This window comes from Myripristis murdjan, chromosome 23 (genome assembly GCF_902150065.1).
Source record: "Myripristis murdjan chromosome 23, fMyrMur1.1, whole genome shotgun sequence".
NCBI classification, from domain to species: domain Eukaryota; kingdom Metazoa; phylum Chordata; class Actinopteri; order Holocentriformes; family Holocentridae; genus Myripristis; species Myripristis murdjan.
In genome coordinates this window covers 21,821,656-21,844,047 of record NC_044002.1, presented here as the reverse complement: position 1 = coordinate 21,844,047, position 22,392 = coordinate 21,821,656, and the positions used below count along the sequence as shown (strand labels likewise).

The 22,392-nt window shown below is 41.0% G+C and overlaps 1 protein-coding gene across 1 annotated transcript in view; it reads right to left on the bottom strand.

Annotated features, from left to right (window-relative positions):
- zdhhc17 (zDHHC palmitoyltransferase 17) overlaps positions 1-22,392 on the bottom strand; it is a 49,153-nt gene that overhangs the window by 4,857 nt on the left and 21,904 nt on the right. Inside the window, exons 8-16 of the mRNA XM_030045468.1 lie at positions 21,410-21,535; positions 17,921-18,063; positions 14,828-14,928; positions 7,503-7,627; positions 4,204-4,266; positions 3,900-3,993; positions 2,592-2,675; positions 1,643-1,800; positions 811-905 (exon numbers count right to left, since the gene is read on the bottom strand). Of these exons, the coding sequence (XP_029901328.1) occupies positions 811-905; positions 1,643-1,800; positions 2,592-2,675; positions 3,900-3,993; positions 4,204-4,266; positions 7,503-7,627; positions 14,828-14,928; positions 17,921-18,063; positions 21,410-21,535 (989 nt within the window). The remainder of the gene's footprint in view (positions 1-810; positions 906-1,642; positions 1,801-2,591; positions 2,676-3,899; positions 3,994-4,203; positions 4,267-7,502; positions 7,628-14,827; positions 14,929-17,920; positions 18,064-21,409; positions 21,536-22,392) is intronic.

Genomic DNA, 22,392 nt, shown 5'->3' with positions numbered 1-22,392 from the left:
GGCCCTCCCTGTAGTGCAGCGATACACAATGTATTTCAAATCCACATGATCCACTGTGTAAATACCACAGCTTCACAGATGCTGTAAGGTTTATTTTTTCCACTTTGACTGAGCTAAGCTAATGACTCCCATAGACTTCAAGTCTTTATGCTAAGCTAACATGAAATGCTACCCATAGGAACCACTTAACTAATAAAATATTGCCAGATTAACTGATAACTGTTTCAGAAGCTCCATCGGTAGGCCAAGATTACAGGGCTCCCATACTTTCCATAACCAAAACGTTGAATTTCCACGACCCCTGACCAAAGTTTTAAGCCAAAATCAGATTCAGATTTCTTATTAAAGTCTCTTATTCCGTTTTATTCTGCAGGGGAGGTGAAAATGCGCAGAAGATGCCAAATAAAAAGAGCTGCTTGGCGAATGACTAGTTTAGTTAATTTTTTTAAGCTGAGGTTGACAAATAAAACCCCATAATATTCCATGACTTGTCCCAAGAATTGATGAAATTCCTTGACTTTCCCTGCCCAGACAAGACTTTTCAAAACTTCCAAGACCCATGGGAACCCTGACATTATTAGCTTTCTGTTCATTTTCATGTTATGGACTTTTCTGCGGACTCTTCACACTCGGTGTTTGGGCTTGCAGCAGCCAAAGTTCAATACGAAATAAAGAATCCATCATGAATATGCAAATTTACATCTGCATCATGAATCTTGGCTGGTGCAGTCCTGCTGAGAAAATGAGACTTTGTCTTTGTGTGGCAGTGAAATGAAGAAAAGGGTTGGGGAAAAAAAAAAGAGCACTTACTTGAAGGGGCTTTCGATGGACGTGGCTGTGACTTTAAAGTGCTTGTATCTCCGAGCGTTCATCCTTTCGTTGGTGGTGATTCCCAGACCGGCGATCTGTGACGACAAAGACAAGACTCATTCAAGATAAATTCGATCCAATTTTAAGACTCACTTTTGGGAAAATCTTTTTCTTATTCGAATGAGCATCGCAGGTAAGTGCCACATAGTCAGTCTTGTGTTTTTTTGTCTTGTGCTCTCGCTACAGATGCTAAAGTGAATAGTCTGGTTTCTGGTATGCATTAAATTGTATATAAAAGTGAGTGAAAAGTGGGTTCATGTTTATCTACAACACGTATTTTAGCCCAACAGGCTCAGCAAAGAACATCAGCAGGAAGAAAGTTTTAGGTTCAGAAATTCAGAAATTAAAAGATGGATAAATGGAATCTGATAAGCAGTCTGAAGAATGAAATGAAGACCTCATTAACACCTTATGACCTCATAAATTCAAATATAAGACGATTTATTGACCTTTAAGGCCTAACATTTTTTAAAAATTGCATTTAGGACATTTCATTTTACAATTTAAAGGACCTGCAGACACCCTGTTTAAATTATAATTTCTGATATGTAGGAAAAAAGAAAAAAGCTCTGTTTGAATTACAATTTAATAACTAACAAGAGGGATCATTAATTTTCTCTGTGGTTATCAAAAAAGCAAAGCAGCCAAGAAAACTTGACACGCTGGAGCTACCAAATGACCTAATGAACTTTAAAGGCAGTTTTCCCCCCAAAATGTGTTGTGAGTGGATCTGAGCTGGATGAAGTGGGTGGGTCAGAAGTAAAAGGCCGACCTGGTAGAGCTGGCACATGATGAGCACGGCCACCCACATGAAGTGGAAGATGCTGTTGAGGAACATCCAGAACATCCAGGGGGAGCAGGAGGCGATCTGGGTCAGGTAGAGCCAGAAACCGTCCTTGGCGTAACTGGTGGCACAGTGGATCCTCCAGTCTGGACGAAGGAGGAGGAGGAGGAGGAGGAAACAAGGGGGGGAGAACAAGACCATGAGAAATGAAAAAGAGAAGAAGGACAAGAAGGAAACAAATAGGACAAAAAGAGAGACAAAACAAAGGAAATAAAGATCAAAAGACATGGTAAGAAAGACAATAAAGGTCAACACAAAATTTTAAAAAAAGCAAAGAGAACCAACAGCGGAAAGAGAGAAAAAAGAAACAAGATTTACAGAGACGAACAAGGAAAAGAAAAAGAAGGAAGACAAGGAAAGCCAACAAAGACAGATATACAACAAGAATGATTAAGTGTGAGAGACACTGCACAGGATTATGTGTGGAGGGCCTGTGATCTTACTTTACTTGTCTGCTAGGAGGTTAAAAAAAAAAATGAGTTAAAGGTGCAGTAAGATGTTTTGTGTAATGCAAGTTTTAAAGAAATGTAGTTTGAAGCATGGAAAAGATCCCAGCTAACACAGTTACTGTTTGGAAAAAGGAGCTCAGTCACTTTGACTGCCAGGACATTTGACATGAGACACTTTGGACTTTTACTGCAGGAGATTTTTACTGCACTACTTCTACTTCTACTGCAGTCACATACCAGCAGAGGAACAGTACTTCTACTTCTACTGCAGTCAGATACCAGCAGAGGAACAGTACTTCTACTTCTACTGCAGTCACATACCAGCAGAGGAACAGTACTTCTACTTTGAGCAGTGTGTAGTACTCTCTCTGCCGCTGGTGAGGAGCGACTTATGGAGTTTAGGACAGAAAGGTGTTTTTTCCACTCACAGGAGATGCAGCCGTACATCATCCAGCAGATCATGCAGAGCAGGAAGAACAGGTAACCCATGAAGTAGCGGTGATTCCCACTTCCTGCAGACACAAGAGGCTGAGTCATGAAACGAGACCGCTCGTCTGACCGGGCAGTTTCCTCTCCACAAAAACGCCGACCCGACCAGCTGCTCTCCACGGGTCAGCAGGGAAGTGATATGACACACATCACACACACAAACACACACACACCTTCCTTCCTTTTCTCTCCAAACTCTGCTGCAAAGACAGGCCTGGACACACACACACACACACACACACACACACACACACACACACACACCCCTCACTTCCTTGCGACTTTGTTCTCTCGCCGCTTCAGTTGATTTCCTTGTTGCTTAAACCAAATATCGCTGCTTCTGTTGTTAATCTGCTATCAAATCCAGTTGGCGCTGTTTGTCATTTCTGATTTTTCCTCTTTTATTTTATTGCTGCTTGCTTTTAGATAACTTTTTCGCCAGCTTTTTCTTTGGCACTTAAATAAGTAGTTTGGTTTACTACTTTGTGCTTTTTTTTTAAATTTTACTGTTTTAAAAATAATTTTCCTCACACATAAACCCTGACAAAACTGAACTGAAGCGTCCTGCTGTTCTGACTGTGGAAGCAGAGACAGGATATCAAGACTAGTGCTGTGAAAATTAAAAACATTTTTTAAAAAAAATCTGTTTTTGGCACAAATACACACCACAAGATTCAAACAAGTGAAAGTTAACACCCAGAACAACCTAAAAACGAACATAAAACACCAAGACTTTTTAAAACACATCACATTTTTTTCCCTTCAGTGAAACACACTGGAGGTAACTTTTAAAGAGGAGGACAATAAAACAGCTTCCCACACGGCATATTTTACTAATGCACAAATTAAACTGCTTGTCCAGGCATGCTCGTTACTTGGAGTGTTATTTTCAAGTCTAAATGTCAGATTTAATCTGTGTTTGAATAGAATCTGAAGCGGTTCAAGCTGGTAAGTGTAGCTGTAATAGAAGACACTAGAAAAATCACAAGGAAAGAGGAAAACTGGTATTGTTTCTCGCATACGGTGCCGCATCACTTCTGCTATTGTTTTTCTGCTCCGGTCGGGACATGTGTTGCTTCTTAAAGAGGAATATGGAACTAATAAAATTAAATTAAAAAGCCGCAAAGTGGGAATCTGAGAACAGAAATTGTGAGCAGCTGGTTGCCGGGAGGTGCATGTGCTGCTGTGGCTGTTAGCTTCCTCCTCCTCCTCCTCCTCGTCCTCAGTGTGTGGCGGTGTTAACGTACCCACACAGTTCCCCACCCAGGGACAGTGGTGGTCGAATTTGGCGATGCAGCGGTTGCACACGGCACAGTGTTTGGACCTGATGGGCTTCCGTATCTGCGAGAAAAAAAACACACACCGACTCAAAACCAATCAAACAAAGAAAAGCCAGGGAAATGTTTCTAGAGAAGCAGCTAGCAGGTCCAACTTTCACATTTAACAGAGTTGTAAAGTAAATTAAATTGGTTATAAGCCTTGAAAATGGAAAAACAAAGGAATATCTCAAGTGTCTTGTGACTTTCTATGGAAAGCAGGTGTCATATTTACCAAGCAAGTGCTGCAGAATATGCTGAGATCCAGGCTGCCTGTCTCCGCCAGCTCAACAATTGTCTGGAGGCGGGAAACAAAAGAACAAAAGACAGATTTTTTTTTTTTTTTTTTTTTAAAAGTAAGAGCCTAACCCTGACAACAAACACGGTGCATGTTGCCAAGCTCTAATGGGCACAGCAACAAAAGAGCGAGCGGTGGTGTGAAAGCCGAGGCTGTGATTATCAGGCAGACGACCACACAGTATGAGATTTACCTTTCACTTCAGCCCCCGGTGCTTTTATTTACTTCTTTTTTTTCTCTTTGGTTTGAAGGTGAGATGTTATCCTAAGCTTATCTCATCTGCACAACTAAATGATGCCCTCTCGGTGTTTTTTTTTTTTTTTTTTTTTTTTTTAACCTTTGCTTCCACAGCTGATCACTACGCAAAAACACTTGAAATACTCTGAGGGGAAAACCAGGGTGGATCGGAGGGATCGAATAAGCCGGCGGGCCTGAGCTGAGGTTAGTGCCACACAGCGCTAATGATGTAGGTTAAATTTAGCACTTCATCAATCACAGGACAGAGAGCAGAGGCCTGGTAAAAAAAAAAAAAAAAAAAAAAGAAGAGATGAGAAAAGCGGAGCCCCTGTTGTCGTCCATCAGAGTGATAATGAAGGACCGAGGGGCCGGGGAGGGACGGGGGACGACTCTGGGCGGCGGGCCAGGGGAAGCAGCCGGCTCAGAGTGAACTAACACAGCCAGTGTCCAGTAACAACACTGCTCTTCATTTATATACAGCCTGAAATAGCTGCACACACCATTTAAACACCACATACATTTCCAGAGCTCACCTTCTGACCGATCTGCATTCAATATGGTCCATATCCTCATTAAATCTTCTGCACAAGCTGCTTTTCTGTGTGTGTTTGTTTTGTTTTGGTTTTTTTTAACCCGGGACTACAGTGGTCCCTCGTTAATCGCGGGAGTTACGTTCTAAAAATAACCCGCAATAGGCGAAATCCGCGAAGTAGTCAGCTTTATTTTTTACAATTATTCTAGATGTTGTAAGGCTGTAAAACCCCTCACTACACACTTTATACACTTTTCTCAGACAGGCATGAACATGTTCTCACTTTTCTCTCTTGTTTAAACTCTCAAAGTTCAAACCTTCGTAGAAAAATAAGTCCAGTAAAAAAAAAAAAAAAAAAAGCGATGCAAAATTGCACTTAAAAAAAATCTGCGAAACTGCAAGGTCGCGAAAGGTGAACCGTGTTATAGCGAGGGACGACTGTATATGCACACAAAAAAAGCAGGTGACAGTGTTTACATTCAGAGAAGCCGTGGATGCATATTTCAGCTGCAGGCGAACTGGTGTCACAATCTTCCAACTCCATTCAAACCCAGTTTCATCCGACGTTCCACCTCATGCGTCTCTTATTACAACTTAGTGTGGTGCTTTGTTGGTAATTTATCATATTACACGGGCTAAAGTTACACTGAGGTTCGGATTGCCCACCTAAAATGTAGAGCATGTCTTGTATCACCACAGCTACATGGGTCACAAATTATGTAAATAATCTGGCAGATTATTCTTCACAACAAAAATGACAACATGCCAGTGAGAGTTGAGCATAAAAAACTGAACATCGTTTCAAACTTTTCCAGACTTTTTGGGGCAATTCCCAAACTTTCTGAACAACTGGAGATGATCGAATTAATTTTCCAAACCTGGAAATAGAGAACCCTGGGAATAAAATAGAACTAGTTGTATACAGTTGTCCCTCACTATAACGTGGTTCACCTTTCGCGGCCTCACAGTTTCGCGGATTTTTTTTGTGCAATTTTGCATGTTTTTTTTTTTTTTTTTTTACAGCGCATTGTGTTCTGCGTCCTGATTGGCTAAGGGACTGTAGCCCATTGTCAATCAATCTCCTCCGTGCCGTGTCTCTTGTACAGTACAGAATGCGTTCATTCTATAATACTGGACTTATTTTTCTACGAAGGTTTGAACTTTGAGAGTTTAAACAAGAGAGAAAAGTGAGAAAATGTTAATGCCTGTCTGAAAAAAGTGTATAAAGTGTGTAGTGAGGGGTTTTACAGCCTTAAAACATCTAGAATAATTGTAAAAAATAAAGCTGACTACTTCGCGGATTTCGCCTATTGCGGATTATTTTTAGAACGTTACTCCTGCGATAAACGAGGGACCACTGTACTGCAAAAATCTCCATTTTACAAAGCCTTTTAGACTATAAAATCCTGCTTTCCATAAAACCATAATTTTCTTAACAATAGTGAGGTAAACATCCTTATTCTGCCTTATTTCAATATATTTATACTTTCCCAGAGAAAAACAAACAAACAAAAAAAAAAAAAAACAGGATTATCTCATCCCAATGGGAGATTTCTTCCTCTACTTTGGTTGAAGAAGAACTAGATTTTAACATTGATAAAGGGACTAAATGACTTGATAACATGAAGATTTTCTGCAGGGTCCATGTGAGTTTCCAGAAGCAAGACGCTTAATGTGGCTTGAAGCTTAAAATGTAGCTGGTCCAAACCTTCGTATTGTCGTATATCTTAACTTGGTCTTCGCCCCCTGCTGCTTCTCTTATATTGTCTACTAGCGTGTTTTCTTTTGCATTAAGACTGTACGGTTTGTAATTTGCTCTATGGGTTGGCTCCTGTCACACACCTGACTGACCATAAAGGGGTCTCCTCTCTCTCTGGTCCCTTCAAGATTTCTTCCATTTTTTTCCTGCTCCATCTCTGGGACTTTCTGGAGTTTTTTCTTGTCTTCTATGAGGATTAAGTTATTGGATGTTGTCCTGTTTTGTTTGTTTCAGACTAAATAAGTCGAACATATTGAGAATTCAGCTAGCATTCGATTCCTGCATCCCTGAGAGGATGGAAGAGTGTTTATCAGCGGGGTTAAATTGGTCCAAATCAGACCCACGAGACACCACGGGGATCAACATGAAGTTCCTGTCCACACACTCGACACTGATCGGACACACTCATCTACACGACACCTACACCTCAGCTTAGCATCTGTTCCGAGCTGATCTGAGTCACACAGACTAAACTGTACCGTGGTGCTTCAGTCTGCACACTTCAGTTTGTCTGGACTCCACAATTGACGTCATCAGGATTCAGAGAAAAACATGATTCAGAGCGTAAAACTTCAACAGCACTAAAAACAGAATTTACATAGTCTTTACGAGTGTGGCATGTATATAGATCTATAAAAAAAAACAAGATAAAATTTCAGAGAGAGAGAAAGAAAACCGCTTGTCTGATGCACTGAGCCGCATTTTTACCTTTTTCTTCTGCTCCTCTGAGGCTTTGATGATTCCCGGGTCGGATTTCCAGGATTTTCCAAAGTTGTAGAACAGAGCCATGCTGTTTAACAGGAAGGGGATGTGGACGGTGGCGAAGGGTAGATGTGCAGCGAGGTTAAGGAAGATGCTTGACAAAAGGCATTTTAATGTACATGTTTGAAGGAATCGTAGGCAGTTCCTTGTGTATTTTTTTTTTTTTTCTTTACCACAGAGTTATTGCCATCTAGAGACAAATTCAGGTCTGTCAGGGAGGGGGGAGACACTCGCAAACATCTGTTGTCAAACTAATTGTGATAACTCGGTGTGATTATCATAAAAACCCCAAAACAAAACATGAAACCGTGACTGAGATAACTGGCACCCTCCATACATCTGTTAGTGGTAATTTTCAGTGCTTCTCATAATTAAGAAGCACATACAGTATTTCACATGAACAGTGTTCTCATCACAAAGAAGGTGTTGCATTAACAACCTTAAAAAACAAAAATCATTTTCAATACATCATGTCTGTTCTTTACAGGTGTGTCGAAAGATGGAAGCTGCACTACTGTCAAAATTCAAGAGGGATTTTTCACATATTTTTACACTTTGAGAAACCTCTAATCGTATCAAAATAAATACCTCATTTACAGAGGACTGTACAGAATATTCGCTTGCCTGAGGAAAGCTGAGACACAGGGCAGCTTCTGGTGGGATTCAATCCTGTCCGATCCTTACTATGAGAAAACAGAAATTAAATAAAAACTTAATACCCGTGTTTTGGGCCTATACAGTCCACTGCTAAACTGTGAATCCTGCAGTGTCCAATTGCACTGAATGTGAAGTGTTGCTGGCCTTGTTCCCTGTGTCTCAACATATATTTACACTGCAAAAACGCAAAATCTTACCAAGATTATTTGTCTTATTTCAAGTCAAAAATGTCTTATTTCTAGTCAAAATATCTCATTACACTTGAAATAAGACATGATCACCTCAGAAGTAAATTGTTTTTAGACAATTTTAGAAAATTTGCTTGTTTCATTGGCAAAATTTGCCAGTGGAAAAAGTGAAAATTCACTTGAAATAAGTGAAAATTAGCTAGAAACAAGAAACAAATTTTGCCAATGAAACAAGCAAATTTTCACTTGTTTCAAGCAAATTTTCACTTGAAACAAGAGACAATTATCTAAAAACAAGTTACTTCTGAGGTGATCATGTCTTATTTTAAGTGTAATGAGTTATTCTGACTAGTAATAAGACATTTTTGACTTGAAATAAGACAAATAATCTTGGTAAGATTTTGAGTTTTTGCAGTGTAGGAAAATATGCAAGTTGTCTGTATGCTTTTTTTGTTGTCACTACAACATTTACCTGTATTGTTGTCACATTTGATGCAAGAAGTGATTTCTGACGCACATTTTCTCTTCATAGTAATTCAGGCAAATGACTAACAGACGAGCTGACTCAGTTCCTGATTCACCTCTCAGGCACAACAGCTCGCCACGACTTCCTTTGAAAAGGCGACGTCGAGGGAGAGTGACTAACAATAAGACAGACAGCTGACCTTAAAAAGAAAGTTACAAGGATCAGTTCCTTGTGAAGCGCTCGTGTTCCCAGAAAACAAATTGTTTCTGCTGATTTTTTTTTTTTTTTTTTAGTCACGCAACCCACAGCTGATCGCGCAGCTTTCACGTGTGAGGGCGTTTAACTGCAAGTATATAAACGTGACACAAGGTGTTGCTGAAAATAAAACAGGCGTGCCCAACTTTCCTTTGAAAAATAAAAGGTCGGGAGAAAGTCAGCTGAGTTTAACATCACGTCACACCTGAGAGATTTAGCTGATGCTCTTACAGCGGGAGTAAAAAATAAAGATTTAATAAGATTTAAAATGCCAGGATAAGACATTCCTGTGAACCAAGAATGATGAGCGCGAAGGGGAGAGGTAAAAGGGGCTTTTCAAATTTCATGATGAAAACATCTCCAAGCGAGTGGAGGTGGGAGACATGGCAGAGGGAGATATGATGAAGGAGGAGAGGGACTTGAGGTGTGGAGCTAATGTCCGTCTGTACCACAAAAAAAAATAAAATAAAAAAAAATAAACAAACAAACAAAAAACCCACTGGTGACAAGCATAGGTGTGATATGTTAATTCAGACATACCCAAGTGACTCTACAAATAAGCTGCATAGTCGTATTGACGTCACACACATCATCCTGAAACCACAGAGGTGTGTGTGACCGTGAAGAGATGAGTGCATGCTCTGATAGCTGCGGGCGAGTCACGTAAAGAACTTAATCCATTTCTAGCAGAGAGCAAGTCAGACAGGCAGGCAGGCAGGCAGGCAGGCATGCCGAATTCAGCCGAGTCCCGGAGGTAACGCAGCAAAGTGAACCTCAGAGGCCCAGATTGTGGAAGCACAAATCCTATTTGCAGATGTACAAGAGAAACCTTTAGCGGACCATGTAGATTTGAGAAAGCAAATTTGACAGGATCACCGCGCTGGCTGCAAGTTCAGCAGATCAAGCCGCACAAAAGCAGAATATTTTGTCTTGACTAAAGGTTTACATTCGATACAACATCTCGGAATAAGGCTTCACATCCAATAAACATCTCAGAATAAAAGCTGATGGTGTCGGGCTTTAAGGCCCTTTACACGGCTCTCACATTCTCCTGTTGCACAATATGTCACCCAAAGTTTGTTATGCATCACTGGCATTCACATGTGCTGCAAATTAATATCATGACTTCCACTTGCAGGTGCTAAATGCCTGCTAAAAGAGCAACTAATCATGAAGGAGCGTTGGTTTCCGGTGTAAACACACAGAAATAATAGTGGCATGGTGAAAAGAAGCATCCCTGTGGCAAGACACGGCAAGTACATGCCTACAGGAGCGCATTAATCAATGTTTCAATGTTTGGGAAAGACCGAAAATATGTACAATTTCACATTCCTCTGCTTAGCTATTTATGATGCCCTGCTCAGGATCATTGGCTGCTAATTAGTGGCTTTGCTATGCACTTTTGGATAAGTGGTTATACAACTTCAGACAGGGCTGAAAGAGGCTCACTGACAGAGCTTTTGTGTACTGCCAACCACATGCACACACCACATTTCCATATATCAGGATCAATATGAAACATGTTTTTGACTGTTGGCCACGGCCTTGACTTTTTGACAAACTGTAGAGGTTATTACAACGTCAACTACACTTCATCCAGTGGAGTATGATGATGTCCACAGTAAAACATGGTGATAAACGACGGTGTTATTGACGGCAAGGAGGTATGGGAATTGGTGCTGGTTTGGTTATTGTTATATTCTTTGATCTTGTTTATTGTTATAATGGTTATTTGCATAAGAATATACTATTCAAATGACTGGGAAACAATCAATTGTGTTTTATTTAAATATCTGCTTTAATTAAAATCTTAAAAATTTTATTAATCTTGTACTCCCAGTGTTTGTGTGGACCTGGGCGGTGGGAGGTTATGGGCGCGATGTCAGGCTCAGTAAACGCCTGTCCATTGTCCACTGGCAGTGATCATCTGTAGCTTTGCCAGTGGAGGGAAAACTTGACCTTATTGTGTCTTTTCCCTGATCTTTCAAACAATTTACTGCATAATTTAAACTCAAGGATGACGAGAAAATAATGCCGCGATGTCTCCTTTTGTCGTCACTCCTTGAACATCGTGGAGTCTCCTTCAGTAACCACCGCTTGCTACTTTGAACAGAGGCTCCTGTCGGCACTTTCAACTCTCAACAGACCAGCTAAGCTATAAATCTTCATAATTATCGCCATAAAAGCATGGTGCTGACATTATCCCTTTCTATAAGTGACTTGATAAGACAAATGCTCCTAAAGTAACCCCGAGGAGCGCCTTATCGGTCTACTAACTCAACGGCCGGCAGTGATATTGAGATGCAACCGGTGATCAATGCAACTCCTCAAACAAATGGGGTCTCAATGCCTCCTCTGGGAGAAGCTGGTCAGCGCCTCCCATTAGCAGCCATCCGTCTTCTGAACGGCTGAGGGGCGAGGTGCGTTTGACAGGACGGCTCCGGCGGCTGACAGCAGAGGGCCAGCGCAGACTCGAGCGCTAAATGAAACTTCTCAATACCCGCAAGTGCTTATGAAAGACAAACATGCGGGGTTTTTCCATTGGCCTTGAAGGTAGCAATGAACAATGTGAGCAGGGAAACAAACAACAATTCACTCAAAGTGGCCTTTCATCTTGACAAAAGTTCAGTGTGTGCCCTGTTCCGTCCAACCTCACTTTTCTGCTATTTTCAGAAAATTGCCCCTCTGCTTTGAAGAGAAGGGCCATGAAATGCTTTCATGTGCTTTATCCCTTGTGTATTAACAAAAATATGATCTGGGTCTGAGGAGGGGAAAAAAAAAAAAACAACAACAAAAAAAACCCCGACAGCCGCGACACATGATCTGATTTCAGCCACAAGTTGGAGCGAGATAATGAGCTTACAATAGCAGTAAGGTGACAGACCTGGCAGGCACAGAGCCCGAACCTGAAAGGCTGTACAAAGGTATAGAAAAAATAAAGTAAAAGTAGGTCAGTTCACTGATCGACTTAACAGGGACGTGATCAGAAATGTAAAAAGCGAGAAACAAAAGCAGGATAACCGTAATCTCCCATTAAAAATGAATAGGGGCATTGTATCCAGAAACAAAAATCACCCTCCCTGTATATCAAACCACCTACAGCAGTGAGGCACACTGCATTGTTTATCTACAGCGAGGTTTACCTCCACTGTTCTACTTGATTTGATTCATGCTGTAAATGCTAAAGGACTTTTTTTGATTGTGTTACAAAAACAGAAACTTGAACCTGAGGGGGCCGTTGCCGCCGTGGTGTTTTGGTTACAGATTGCTCAGGAACCGACACGTCAAAAGGTAAACGTGTGGAGGAACGAGACATTTGTCCGTGAGAAAGACACAAGAGACTCCTGCCTGGCCGTGCTCCGAGAGTCACTCTCAATGAGAGCACTGGCTAAAAGCCTCCAATTTAAAATGTAAATGTGCTATTCTGCTGTCAAGAGACACTTGTAAAACTTAAGTCCTTGAATCTTGCAGCCCATGACCCAAATAAAAAGTTAACACCACTGTCTTGAAATCTGAGCTCACCAGAAATCAAAAAAAAAAAAAAAAAAAAGGTACATGATGTACAAAATGGATTTTCAACCAGTTCGTTGCTGCAAACCCCGAGGCCGGGCTCATCCTCGCTGTTGAGGAAACAAGTCTCAAAGGGTCAAAAGAGCAAACGGATGCCTCTCTTCACACTATTCACTATCCTGTCTGCAGAAAACAAAAGACTAGGTTGTAAGAGCGAGCGAACAGTAGCCACTGGGCATGTTTTTGTTTGGTAGCAACAAAAGAAATTCCTGCTCTGACTTTCAGCGTGCAACTGTTGAAAACCAGACTGATATGAGACACTCTTTTGGTCAAAGTTGCTGCGCTATCAGCCACAAGCAACAGAAAAACCTCTCCGCTGAACAAAAGGTAAGAAAAAGAAGCCGGCAGGGGTAAGAGACTGTTTGGCGGCTTCACGGACTTTAATGAAGTCGCTGTATCCTGGCGGCTGCGGAGGCTGGAAAAACCTGTTTTCACAAGCAGGTGCCTTCCTACAAGAGAGGACCTGTGCACAAAGGTGTGACTTTCGACGCGGTAAACCATCCATGAAGAAAGAGTCCTTTACCGGCCCACGGCATGTGATGTAACCTCACCTCGCGCGCAGGTAGAAACCTGGCTAGGACGTTAACAAAAACACGGGGCTTGAGAACAGTCGTGTCATTGGGAATTAGGCCTGCACGCCTTTTCTAAGAAATTCAGGGTTGATATCACGCCCACTGATCTCTGACACAACTCGCTTTGAACATGGTATTTTTTTTTTTTTTTTTTTTACCCCGGAAAACCTTGATGACGTTGTTTCTGACTTCTTCATCGATGGCTCTGACACTTTAACTCCCACTAAGTTGCAAAACAATAATTCAATGAAACTGCTCAAGGCAAAGTGTCAGAACTTTTTTTTTAATGAATCACATCCGACGTCAATTGTCTCTGTTGTTGCTGTCCATATTACTTATTGTGTCAAAATGCAACTCCTCCCTGTTCCTCTTTGTTTTCTATTTGTGGTGATTCCTCTGTCTGATCCCTAACTTCCTAACGACGACATGTATGTTTGCACTTTTGCTGTGCAGTTTCTACGGCTGGATAATAAAATTAAGCTGAACGGGAAGCTCCGTAATCTCCCATCTCTTAGGATTACAACAACAGATGAGAATCTATTGAAAACACATCTGTGGCAATCAGCAGCCGCCAATAATACAACGCTTTCCAAAAATTCGTAATGTTTGGTCGGGTAGTGGCTGTGGCAGGGCTTTGAGCAGGTGGGTGATTAAAACTAAAGATGTGGTGAGCAAATTAATTAAGACAAAAAAAAAAAAAAAATCAAATGGAAATAACTGGGGAGGAAAAAAGCACAACCCCTTAAGAGCACCATGTCCTTTTGGTAATGAGCTCAGGTTGAGGACAACTTGCCCCGTCTTCCAATTAGTGGGGCAATGAGGCATAAAATTAAACACCTTCCACAAACGAGAGCAGCCCTCTCACTTCCTGCGTTCCCAACAGTAAGCCAATTCTTCCATCGACGGAAAACGGAGGGCAGCCACGTTGATGCCAGCAGAGTCACTTCATGAAGTTTCACCCAGCAGCTGCTGCGCATCAACACCCACTTTAGGACTTTCTAACACTATAAAGGCGAAAACCACAAAGGTCAGCGGGTCAGTAACCACATGCAACGGTGCTACCTTCATTTAGACATGCATCTTTGCTTATTCTTTCATGGACTAACACATTTACGCAGACCAACAAACAGGAGGAAGTGACAGACACAACACATTTAACAAGATCTTAAAGAATACGGGGCTTCACCGCAGCTTCATTTCCTTCAAATTTCCATCAACTCCCCTTTGCTCTTAACATGAACCTTCCTTCCTTTTCCTACTCCTTTACTGCACTGAAACTGCCTCAACCTGCTGCTCCCTTCTGCCAACATGCTGAAGCGCTTTTCCTCTTATTCCTTTTCCCTCTTTTTACTGAAATACAACCTGCAGGGTGACCACGCTCTACATCCAATGCAGAAATTCCCAGACTTTTAAACGACGCAAAATGTCGAATTTCCATGAGCTTGTTACTTTTTTGTCGTTGACCAAAATTTCAAGCGCGGTCTACGTCTTTTTCACACAAGCATAGAATCGGGCGAGACCGACGCGGTGTTAAGGGGTGGAAAAAGAAGCCAAAAAGGATATCGTTCCAGAACCAGTAGAACCAGGTTGTGTACATCCAGAACTTGGTGGCCAGGTAGATTCCCAGAGGCAGAGCGCTGTGCATGGAGTGGTCAAAGAAAGCCCTGTAGAGGAAGAGAAAGAGAGAGAGAGAGAGAGAGAGAGAAGACAGAAGGAAAGATTTTAGCCCTGATGTTGTGATGCATTCATCTCAAGTTTATTCCATTTTTATCTCCATCTTTGCTGCCATTGGGTTCATCGCTGTGGTGGATTTCCTTTGGGTTTTGCTGAAGACCCAGTTCTTCTTCTTCTGCTTCTTCCAAACAAACTAGAAACATAAAACTCATCCCTTCCAGTGCAGCAGGAAGTGATGCTACCAGCGAGTTTCAAAAAACAAATAAAAAAGCTTTATTAACTGGATATAGGCTTAATCAATATTGTGCCTCATCAGTGGGCGATAGAGAGCAAAATGGAAATTTATTTACAGAAGAATATTATCATTTATTGTTACCTTTATTTACCCAATGAAAGTTTACTGAAAAGACATCCTCTATTTTATTTTTTCAGCCCTGTTTCACTTTTGTTCCCTGTTTTCATTCCTTATACTTTATTATTGTTCTACTGAAAAATGACTCGCAGGTCAGCTCGTGAGTTATGAATCCAATACATAACTGCATTCTTCCAGCAGATGTTGAACGCGCTCGCTGCAGCACATATGGACGAGCGCAAACCTTTGAGGCTTTGATCTTAAAAACGGTCGTCCAGACAGAAAGACAGACAGACGGCGGCGAAAATAAACCAAACCGTGACCCGGTGACACGACGCAGCTGTGAACGGACGGCAGCCGAGTGTTTTTTTCGTCTGTGGAAGCGGCTAAAGAACGGCAGTAGATGTTGATGTGGACACACGGGCCTGCTGGTGTGTGTGCGTGTGTGTGTGTGTGTGTGTGTGTGTGTGTGTTGTTGTTGTTGTTGAGTGAGCATTTGAGAGCAGCAGGACCAGATGGAAGTGGTGGTGGGGTTTAAGCAGGGGGTACAGTGTGTGTGTGTGTCTATCAGTGCATGGCAGGGGGTGCTGGAGTTTGTTATGGAGCCTAAATGTGTGTGTGTGTGTGTGTTTGAGTATGTATGTGAGTGTGAGTGTGTGTGTGCGCAATAGAAACTAGTGTGTGTTGTCATGTACACTGTGCACATTATAGTAAGATGCATTACCAGGACACTCTGTGTGATGTGTTTTAGTTTTAGCTGCTTCCTCTTCACTTCTTGGTGTTTTGTTACATGTGCATTTTATTTTTTGACTATTTTTTTTAGCTTTTTGTTTGCTTATTATTTGTTTTTTGTTTTTGTTTTTCTTTGCTTGCTTGCTGTAAAAAACAGCTGTCTGTTCATGTCTTATATCTTATTCTATAATTAACATCTGGTCGGGGACAACAGGTAAAATGAGCTTCTCAGGCCAACTCTGGCTCATTTTTAAAATCACACTGTCCCTTAATGTGAACTGTCCATCATGAATCCACTAATAAACAAATAAAACTTTACTTTGAATCTGATACCAGTAAGTAACAACTGAAACGATCTAAATATGACTTGAAACAAAATGAGATGGAGACAACTACGCAAACAAGCACCATTTTAGATGTTTTCCTATCCAACAACAACCACTTACATTTCATTTAAAGAGGAGGAACAGAAACAACGCAAGTGTTTCCCCAAAGGATACTTCACTTCCTGATGGGCAATTATAAACTGCAAACTTCATGTGTGTGTAAATAAACAGGATTTTACAAGGATTTACGCTGGGGAGTGAGCAAATTATGCAATCTGATGAAAGCAGCTGCTGTGTGAAACCCTTTCAAACAGAAACCAGTTAAAAAAAAAACAAAAACAAAAAAAAACAGTATGGCCACATTACTTAACCAACATCAGGGTATCTGCAAGTTTCAAGAAACCACATCTGAGACTCTTTCAGATCCGCTTCATGCTTCAATGAATCACATTTAAAAGCTGCTTTGCATCTTTTACTGAAACCACACCTACTTCATTGGCCCTACCTTCCTTTGCTGCTTTTATTTGGATAACACTGTGTGTGAGGAATCCATCAGTATCTCTAATTTTAACATCTGCATGAAACCTAAAACTTAAAAACACAACTGTCATAGTACTGTGAAAAAAAAAATAAGACTTCTAAAAACAGGAATTTATACTTTCTAATACCTTTAAGCCTGGACATAAGGTAGTTTAAGGTTTACTGAGACTTTAACCGTCTGAACCCCAAGCAGTTTTGGGGTGTTTTCTGCTCCCCTCACATTTTGGCTCACTGTGGGCTTGTTTTTCACTGCAGTTACAAGTGCTGCACCTCTATGGAAACAGCACAGCTGTGGCTATCACCTGAAGCCATTCAAAAATGTCTTTCACACAGTATGAAAGAGTTATAGTGCCATAAATAATAAAAAAAATTAAAAAAGGCATTTTTTTTGATAATTTATTTTACAAAAATCGAGAAACACTGGAATAAATGTACAGAACATTTTTTCTGGTGTTCACAAGTGTCACTGATCCAGGAAAAAAAAGTAGGGCTTCACATGATTTATTTCCTGAAATATTAACATTTTTCCAACCTGTATAAACTTAGGTGTTTTTACTGCCTTGCCCCCTTCCATGTTACTACTGCTGCCTACACACTGAAATTCAGTGAATTTTTGTCATGCGACTGTTGAGCTCACCTGAATCAATCAAGATGTCTCAGATCCACTGAAGACCGCAGAATTTTCTGTTTTTTGAATGATCTGGATTGAGTGAACGACTATTTTTTGGCGAATTGTTGAATGAAGCATGTATACTAAAATGATTCGAATGAAAAATCACTTTTTTAGGCTTAGTTTCATCCTTTTTTCTACCGCTAAACGGAGGTCAGACATGTTGCATTCAGGGACCGTCGGAAAATTCAAATTCCGGTTTTTAAAGCTTCCAGCTATGATAAACAATTGAATTTTGGCGATTTTTTAAAAAATACATGTCTTTCTATCCCGCCGGCGGGTACAGGGGGTTAAAGGGACCACAGTTAACTTTTCGAGTAGTCCGTGCAACAGCAGTGTGTGTGTGTGTGTGTGTGTCTTACTTGGAGAGGAACTGCACGGCGACCCAGACGCCGGCGTACATGATGCCCTTGGCCAACCAGGAGTCGATGTCGAGGTCGGCGATGAAGCCCACGAGCCAGATGACCAGGAAGGGCGTTCCCAGCATCACCTTCTGCCTGAAGTCCTGCAGGACAAAGACGAGGAGGAGGAAGAGGAGGATGGAGAGAGGGAGGGGAGCCAGATGGCAAAGAAGTGGAGAAAGAAGAGAAACAGGAGGGAGAGACAGATGAAGAGATGAGAGATGTTTATGTGAACAGAGGAGGCCGAGCAGATAAGCACAAAGACACAGATTGAAAAGATGTGAAACACAACAGGGATAAACGGAGAGAGGGAGAAAGACGGAGAGGAAGGGTGGAACGAAAGATCAAAACAAGGTGGGCAAAGAGGAGAGGGGGAAGGAAGTGGAGAGATAAGAGAAAATGATGACGAGGAGGAGAGAAGTGAAGGGAGAGATGGATAGAGATTGATGGGAGAGAAAGAGAGACGAAGCATTGAAAGAGTGAGAAGAGACAGATCAGAGTTGGACGGGAGGAGGAGAGAAAGATGAAAAGAGATGGAGAGAGAAGAGACGGACATAACCCATGAAAAAAAATATATTGGAAGAACAATGAAAGATGAAAGTGACAGATGGAGGAGCAGGAGGTTGAGTTTGTGTGTGCGATGGATGACGGTGCATGATGAACGATTTGAACGTTTAATGAAAAGAGGAGAGATGACAGAGGAAAGCAGAGGTGGGGGGGGATTCAGAAAAAATGAACAGCAAAAAAAAAAAAAAAAAAAAAAAAAAAAAAAGTACAGATTCTGCAGAGTCCCAGGCAGCATTTGTGGTTTTGCAAGCCACAGCTAGCCATCTTAAAAAAAAAAAATCAACATATGTAAAAGTCCAAATATGAGCCATAATCCACGTCAGACTGGGTTAACTGTGACAAGAAGCTTCTGTTTTGTTTTCTGAGTCTTGTTTGAGACACGCTGGAGAAAAAGTGTTATAGTCTGTAACAGAGGTGCCCAAATTCTTTCCTGTGAAGAGCCAAAAATTAATCTGGGTGGAGGACCGCGGGCCAAAAATAAATGCTGATGTTATGTGACATGACAGTCTTAAAATGTGCTATATATATATATATATAATTTATTTTAAGATTATTTGCTTTTTAGCTGCACAAAACGTGTAATTCGTAGTCATTATGTTAAGGGTTAGAGGAGTATAAGCATGTGCTGGTCTAATGTCATGGTGGACCAAAACAAAGGGGGTCAGCAGGCTCCAAATTAGGTCTATAATCTATAATCTAGGCTATATAATCTGCCTTTACCGCTACCTTGGGAACGGACATCTGTTTCAAAAGGGATCTCTATGTGAAATAACTGTTTAACTATAAACTGTACCTTGATGAACTAACAAAATCCCAGCAGATGAAAGGAAAGACAATATCAGAGTTAAGAGTTAAGACAACATGATAATAACAGTAATGGTGGCAATAATAACAATACTAATAATAATAACAATAATGTCAGGTTCATGCTCTTTGCTATGTAATACAACAGGATCAGCATGAATACAAAAAGGCCCTAGGTTCGATCTAGGCTCTTCTGCAGCAGCAACACACTGTTAGACACAAACATACAATAATCATTTTATATTCCAACATCTTTGTACCAAGACAGGAAATTACTAATGCTAATGCTGCTATGATCAGGCTGTGGATGTTTTATTAGTCCGGCATCAGGAGAGAAACCAGGATTTGGGGGCTATCCTTTTCTTAAAAATCTTTCAGAGGTGATAAATTAGCCGTCAAAATTTGAGTTACAGCACTACTGTTTTTCCAGTGAATTTTTGTATTAGCCTACCTGGAGCACCACAGAGGACATCAATATGAGTGCCTGAAGGTCTGAACTATTTAAAAGTCAATTTAGTATTAAGAAAATATACTTTTCTGTGATTGATAACTCATTTAACACAGACTGTGTTGTCCTTATACGGTTTTAATCTTGCCCTTTCAGCGGATTACAACATATGCAAAAAAAATGATGAGGGAGGAAAAGCTATGACCATAAAGAAGTGAAAAGTGTCATAACGCTCTATCCTTTCTCTTCATCTTTCATGGGTTTTGTTCTCAACACTTAAGAGCGACAACAGGTGTACTAGAAAAAAAAAAGTGCAGCTTAACAAGTTGTTTAGTCTCATGCTCAGCGTTAAAATCTTTTCTTAAAACAAGAAATAGTTCACCAATTGGGGTGAGATAATCCTGCGTTCTTCCAATGCAGTTTCACTTGTTTCAGGATTTTATGGAACAAGAGTGAATATAAATATGTTGAAACAAGACAGAATAAAGCAGGTCAGCTCACTGGGATCAAGAAAATGAGACTTGATTTGAGAAAATTATGGATACAAGTTGGTTACCATTGGAAACAAGTGGGATTATCTCATCTGACTGGCAATTTTTTTCACCTTGTTTGAAGAAAAACATTTTACCACTGAATATGAGCCTAAATGACTTGTCAAGATTTTTTTTTTCTACAGAGCGTACTGCAGACACAGCCGAATTATGTCACTATTTTTCCTGAAATGCTAACAATGATTACCAACTACTGTAATTTGTCATTTTTTAGTATTTCTGCTTTATTTTCCAGGTCCAGTTGGGAGAGACAGGAGAAACAGGGCAAAGAGAAAAGGGATGACATGCAGCAAAGGACCTGGACTCTAATCGACTCTGGGCCGTGGCACGCACTCAGGTCTGCTTTTACATATATATACTCTCATCTGTCATGAGTTCAGTGACAGGATAGAGGAGATTCAGAGTCGGGGAATGTGTGAATTACCGAGCACTGTGGCTGGACCGGACAATAAAAAGTAAAATGTCAGCTGCTTGTTCTCTTGTCTGCCTCGTAGAGCTTAAGCCGTCAGTTTAACAGGCCTCCATTTCCTCTCAGGGTCTCACTGATTAGGGCTTTGAAACGTGCTAAAAGGAGACAAACTGACAGCTTCAGACACGAGGTAATCACCGTCTTAAACACACCACATCACTGTCACGTCAGTGTGAAGGCAGCAGTTTGGAACGGACAGGCCGCTCGTACTGTGTGTGTCTGTTTCAGCGCGAGGAGCCGGAGAACCATGGAAGTAACAATTTGTGAGAGTATTTAAAGCAAAGCTGCCAGGCTGGACGCTGCAGAACAGCTTCATCACCTCGTTTGTGATTTTAAAATTTGACTAAAACACTCAGATTTGATCCTACTGAGGGGTCAGGCTTTTTGTCTTGGTCTAACTGTAAAACGACCATAATGCACCTTGCTTAATGGCTTTTCTTGTTTGCTCTAATACTCACAGCAGAACGAAATTGTTAGATAGTAGGAGATTTGTTTATTGATACTGCCTAAACTTCGCAGCTAAGTGCCTCGAGTGCCTCACTGTTTATGTCTAATGTGTATGAGTCTGTGTGTGTGTGTGTGTGTGTGTGTGTGTGTGTGTATGTGCGCACCTTGTCCATCTTCAGTCTCTTCAGGTAGGACGGGCTGTCGTAGCCTTTGGCCTGGCGTGCTTCCTGTAAGTGATTGATCATCCAGACGTTCTTCCTCTGCTTGGCGAGGTCTAGCGGCGTCTCGCCCTAAAACAGAAACAAAAGATCACTCCGCGCTCCATCTGCCGCTGCAAAAAAACTACACTTGCACTGGAGGAACAGCACCCATTTCATTTTTTTTTTTTTGCGATATAAAGGAATGCCTACTGGTGCCGTTAAGCAATCCAGCTGATTTCCCACAAAATCTGACAAGGCCACACAATGTGAGATGCAGTGTGGAGGCTCGTAAAGACCTTCTTGCTGATGGAATAGTTCATTTGCAGCATTTATACTTAAGTCACAACATTAAAGGAATACTGCAGAGTTTTGGACAAAATACTCCTTTTCTGACTTACACAGACTGAGACAGGATGTTCAATACCATTTTTGCCTCTGTATGTCCAGTGGTTCAGTCCAGCGGGTGTTAGCTTAGCATAAAGACTCAAAGTCTATGGGAGTCGTTAGCCTGGCTCCGTCAAAGTGACAAAAATAAACCTTAAAGCAACTCCGCAGCTGTGTTATTTATGCAATGTATCATGTGCATTTGTTGTATTATGTGTATTTGTGTCATGTTGAGGTGACAATGGTATCATAACATCTCAATCTGGATAAGTCAGAAAAAGGGTATTATGCCCAAAACTTTGGAATATTCCTTTAACATACAAATGCTTTATTGATGTTCAAGTGCTACAAGTGTTACAAGTGGCATATTAGTCCAGTCATTTTATAGATATTTAAACAGTGAATTATAAGGTTACTATATATATAGTAACCTTTTAATTCACTGTTATATAGGAACCTTTTAATCCACTGTTTAAATGTCTCTTTTATCATTTATTCCTTATATTCCTTATTAGCGCATATCAAATCAGATAATGTGTGATATGACAGAAGAATTCAAAGAA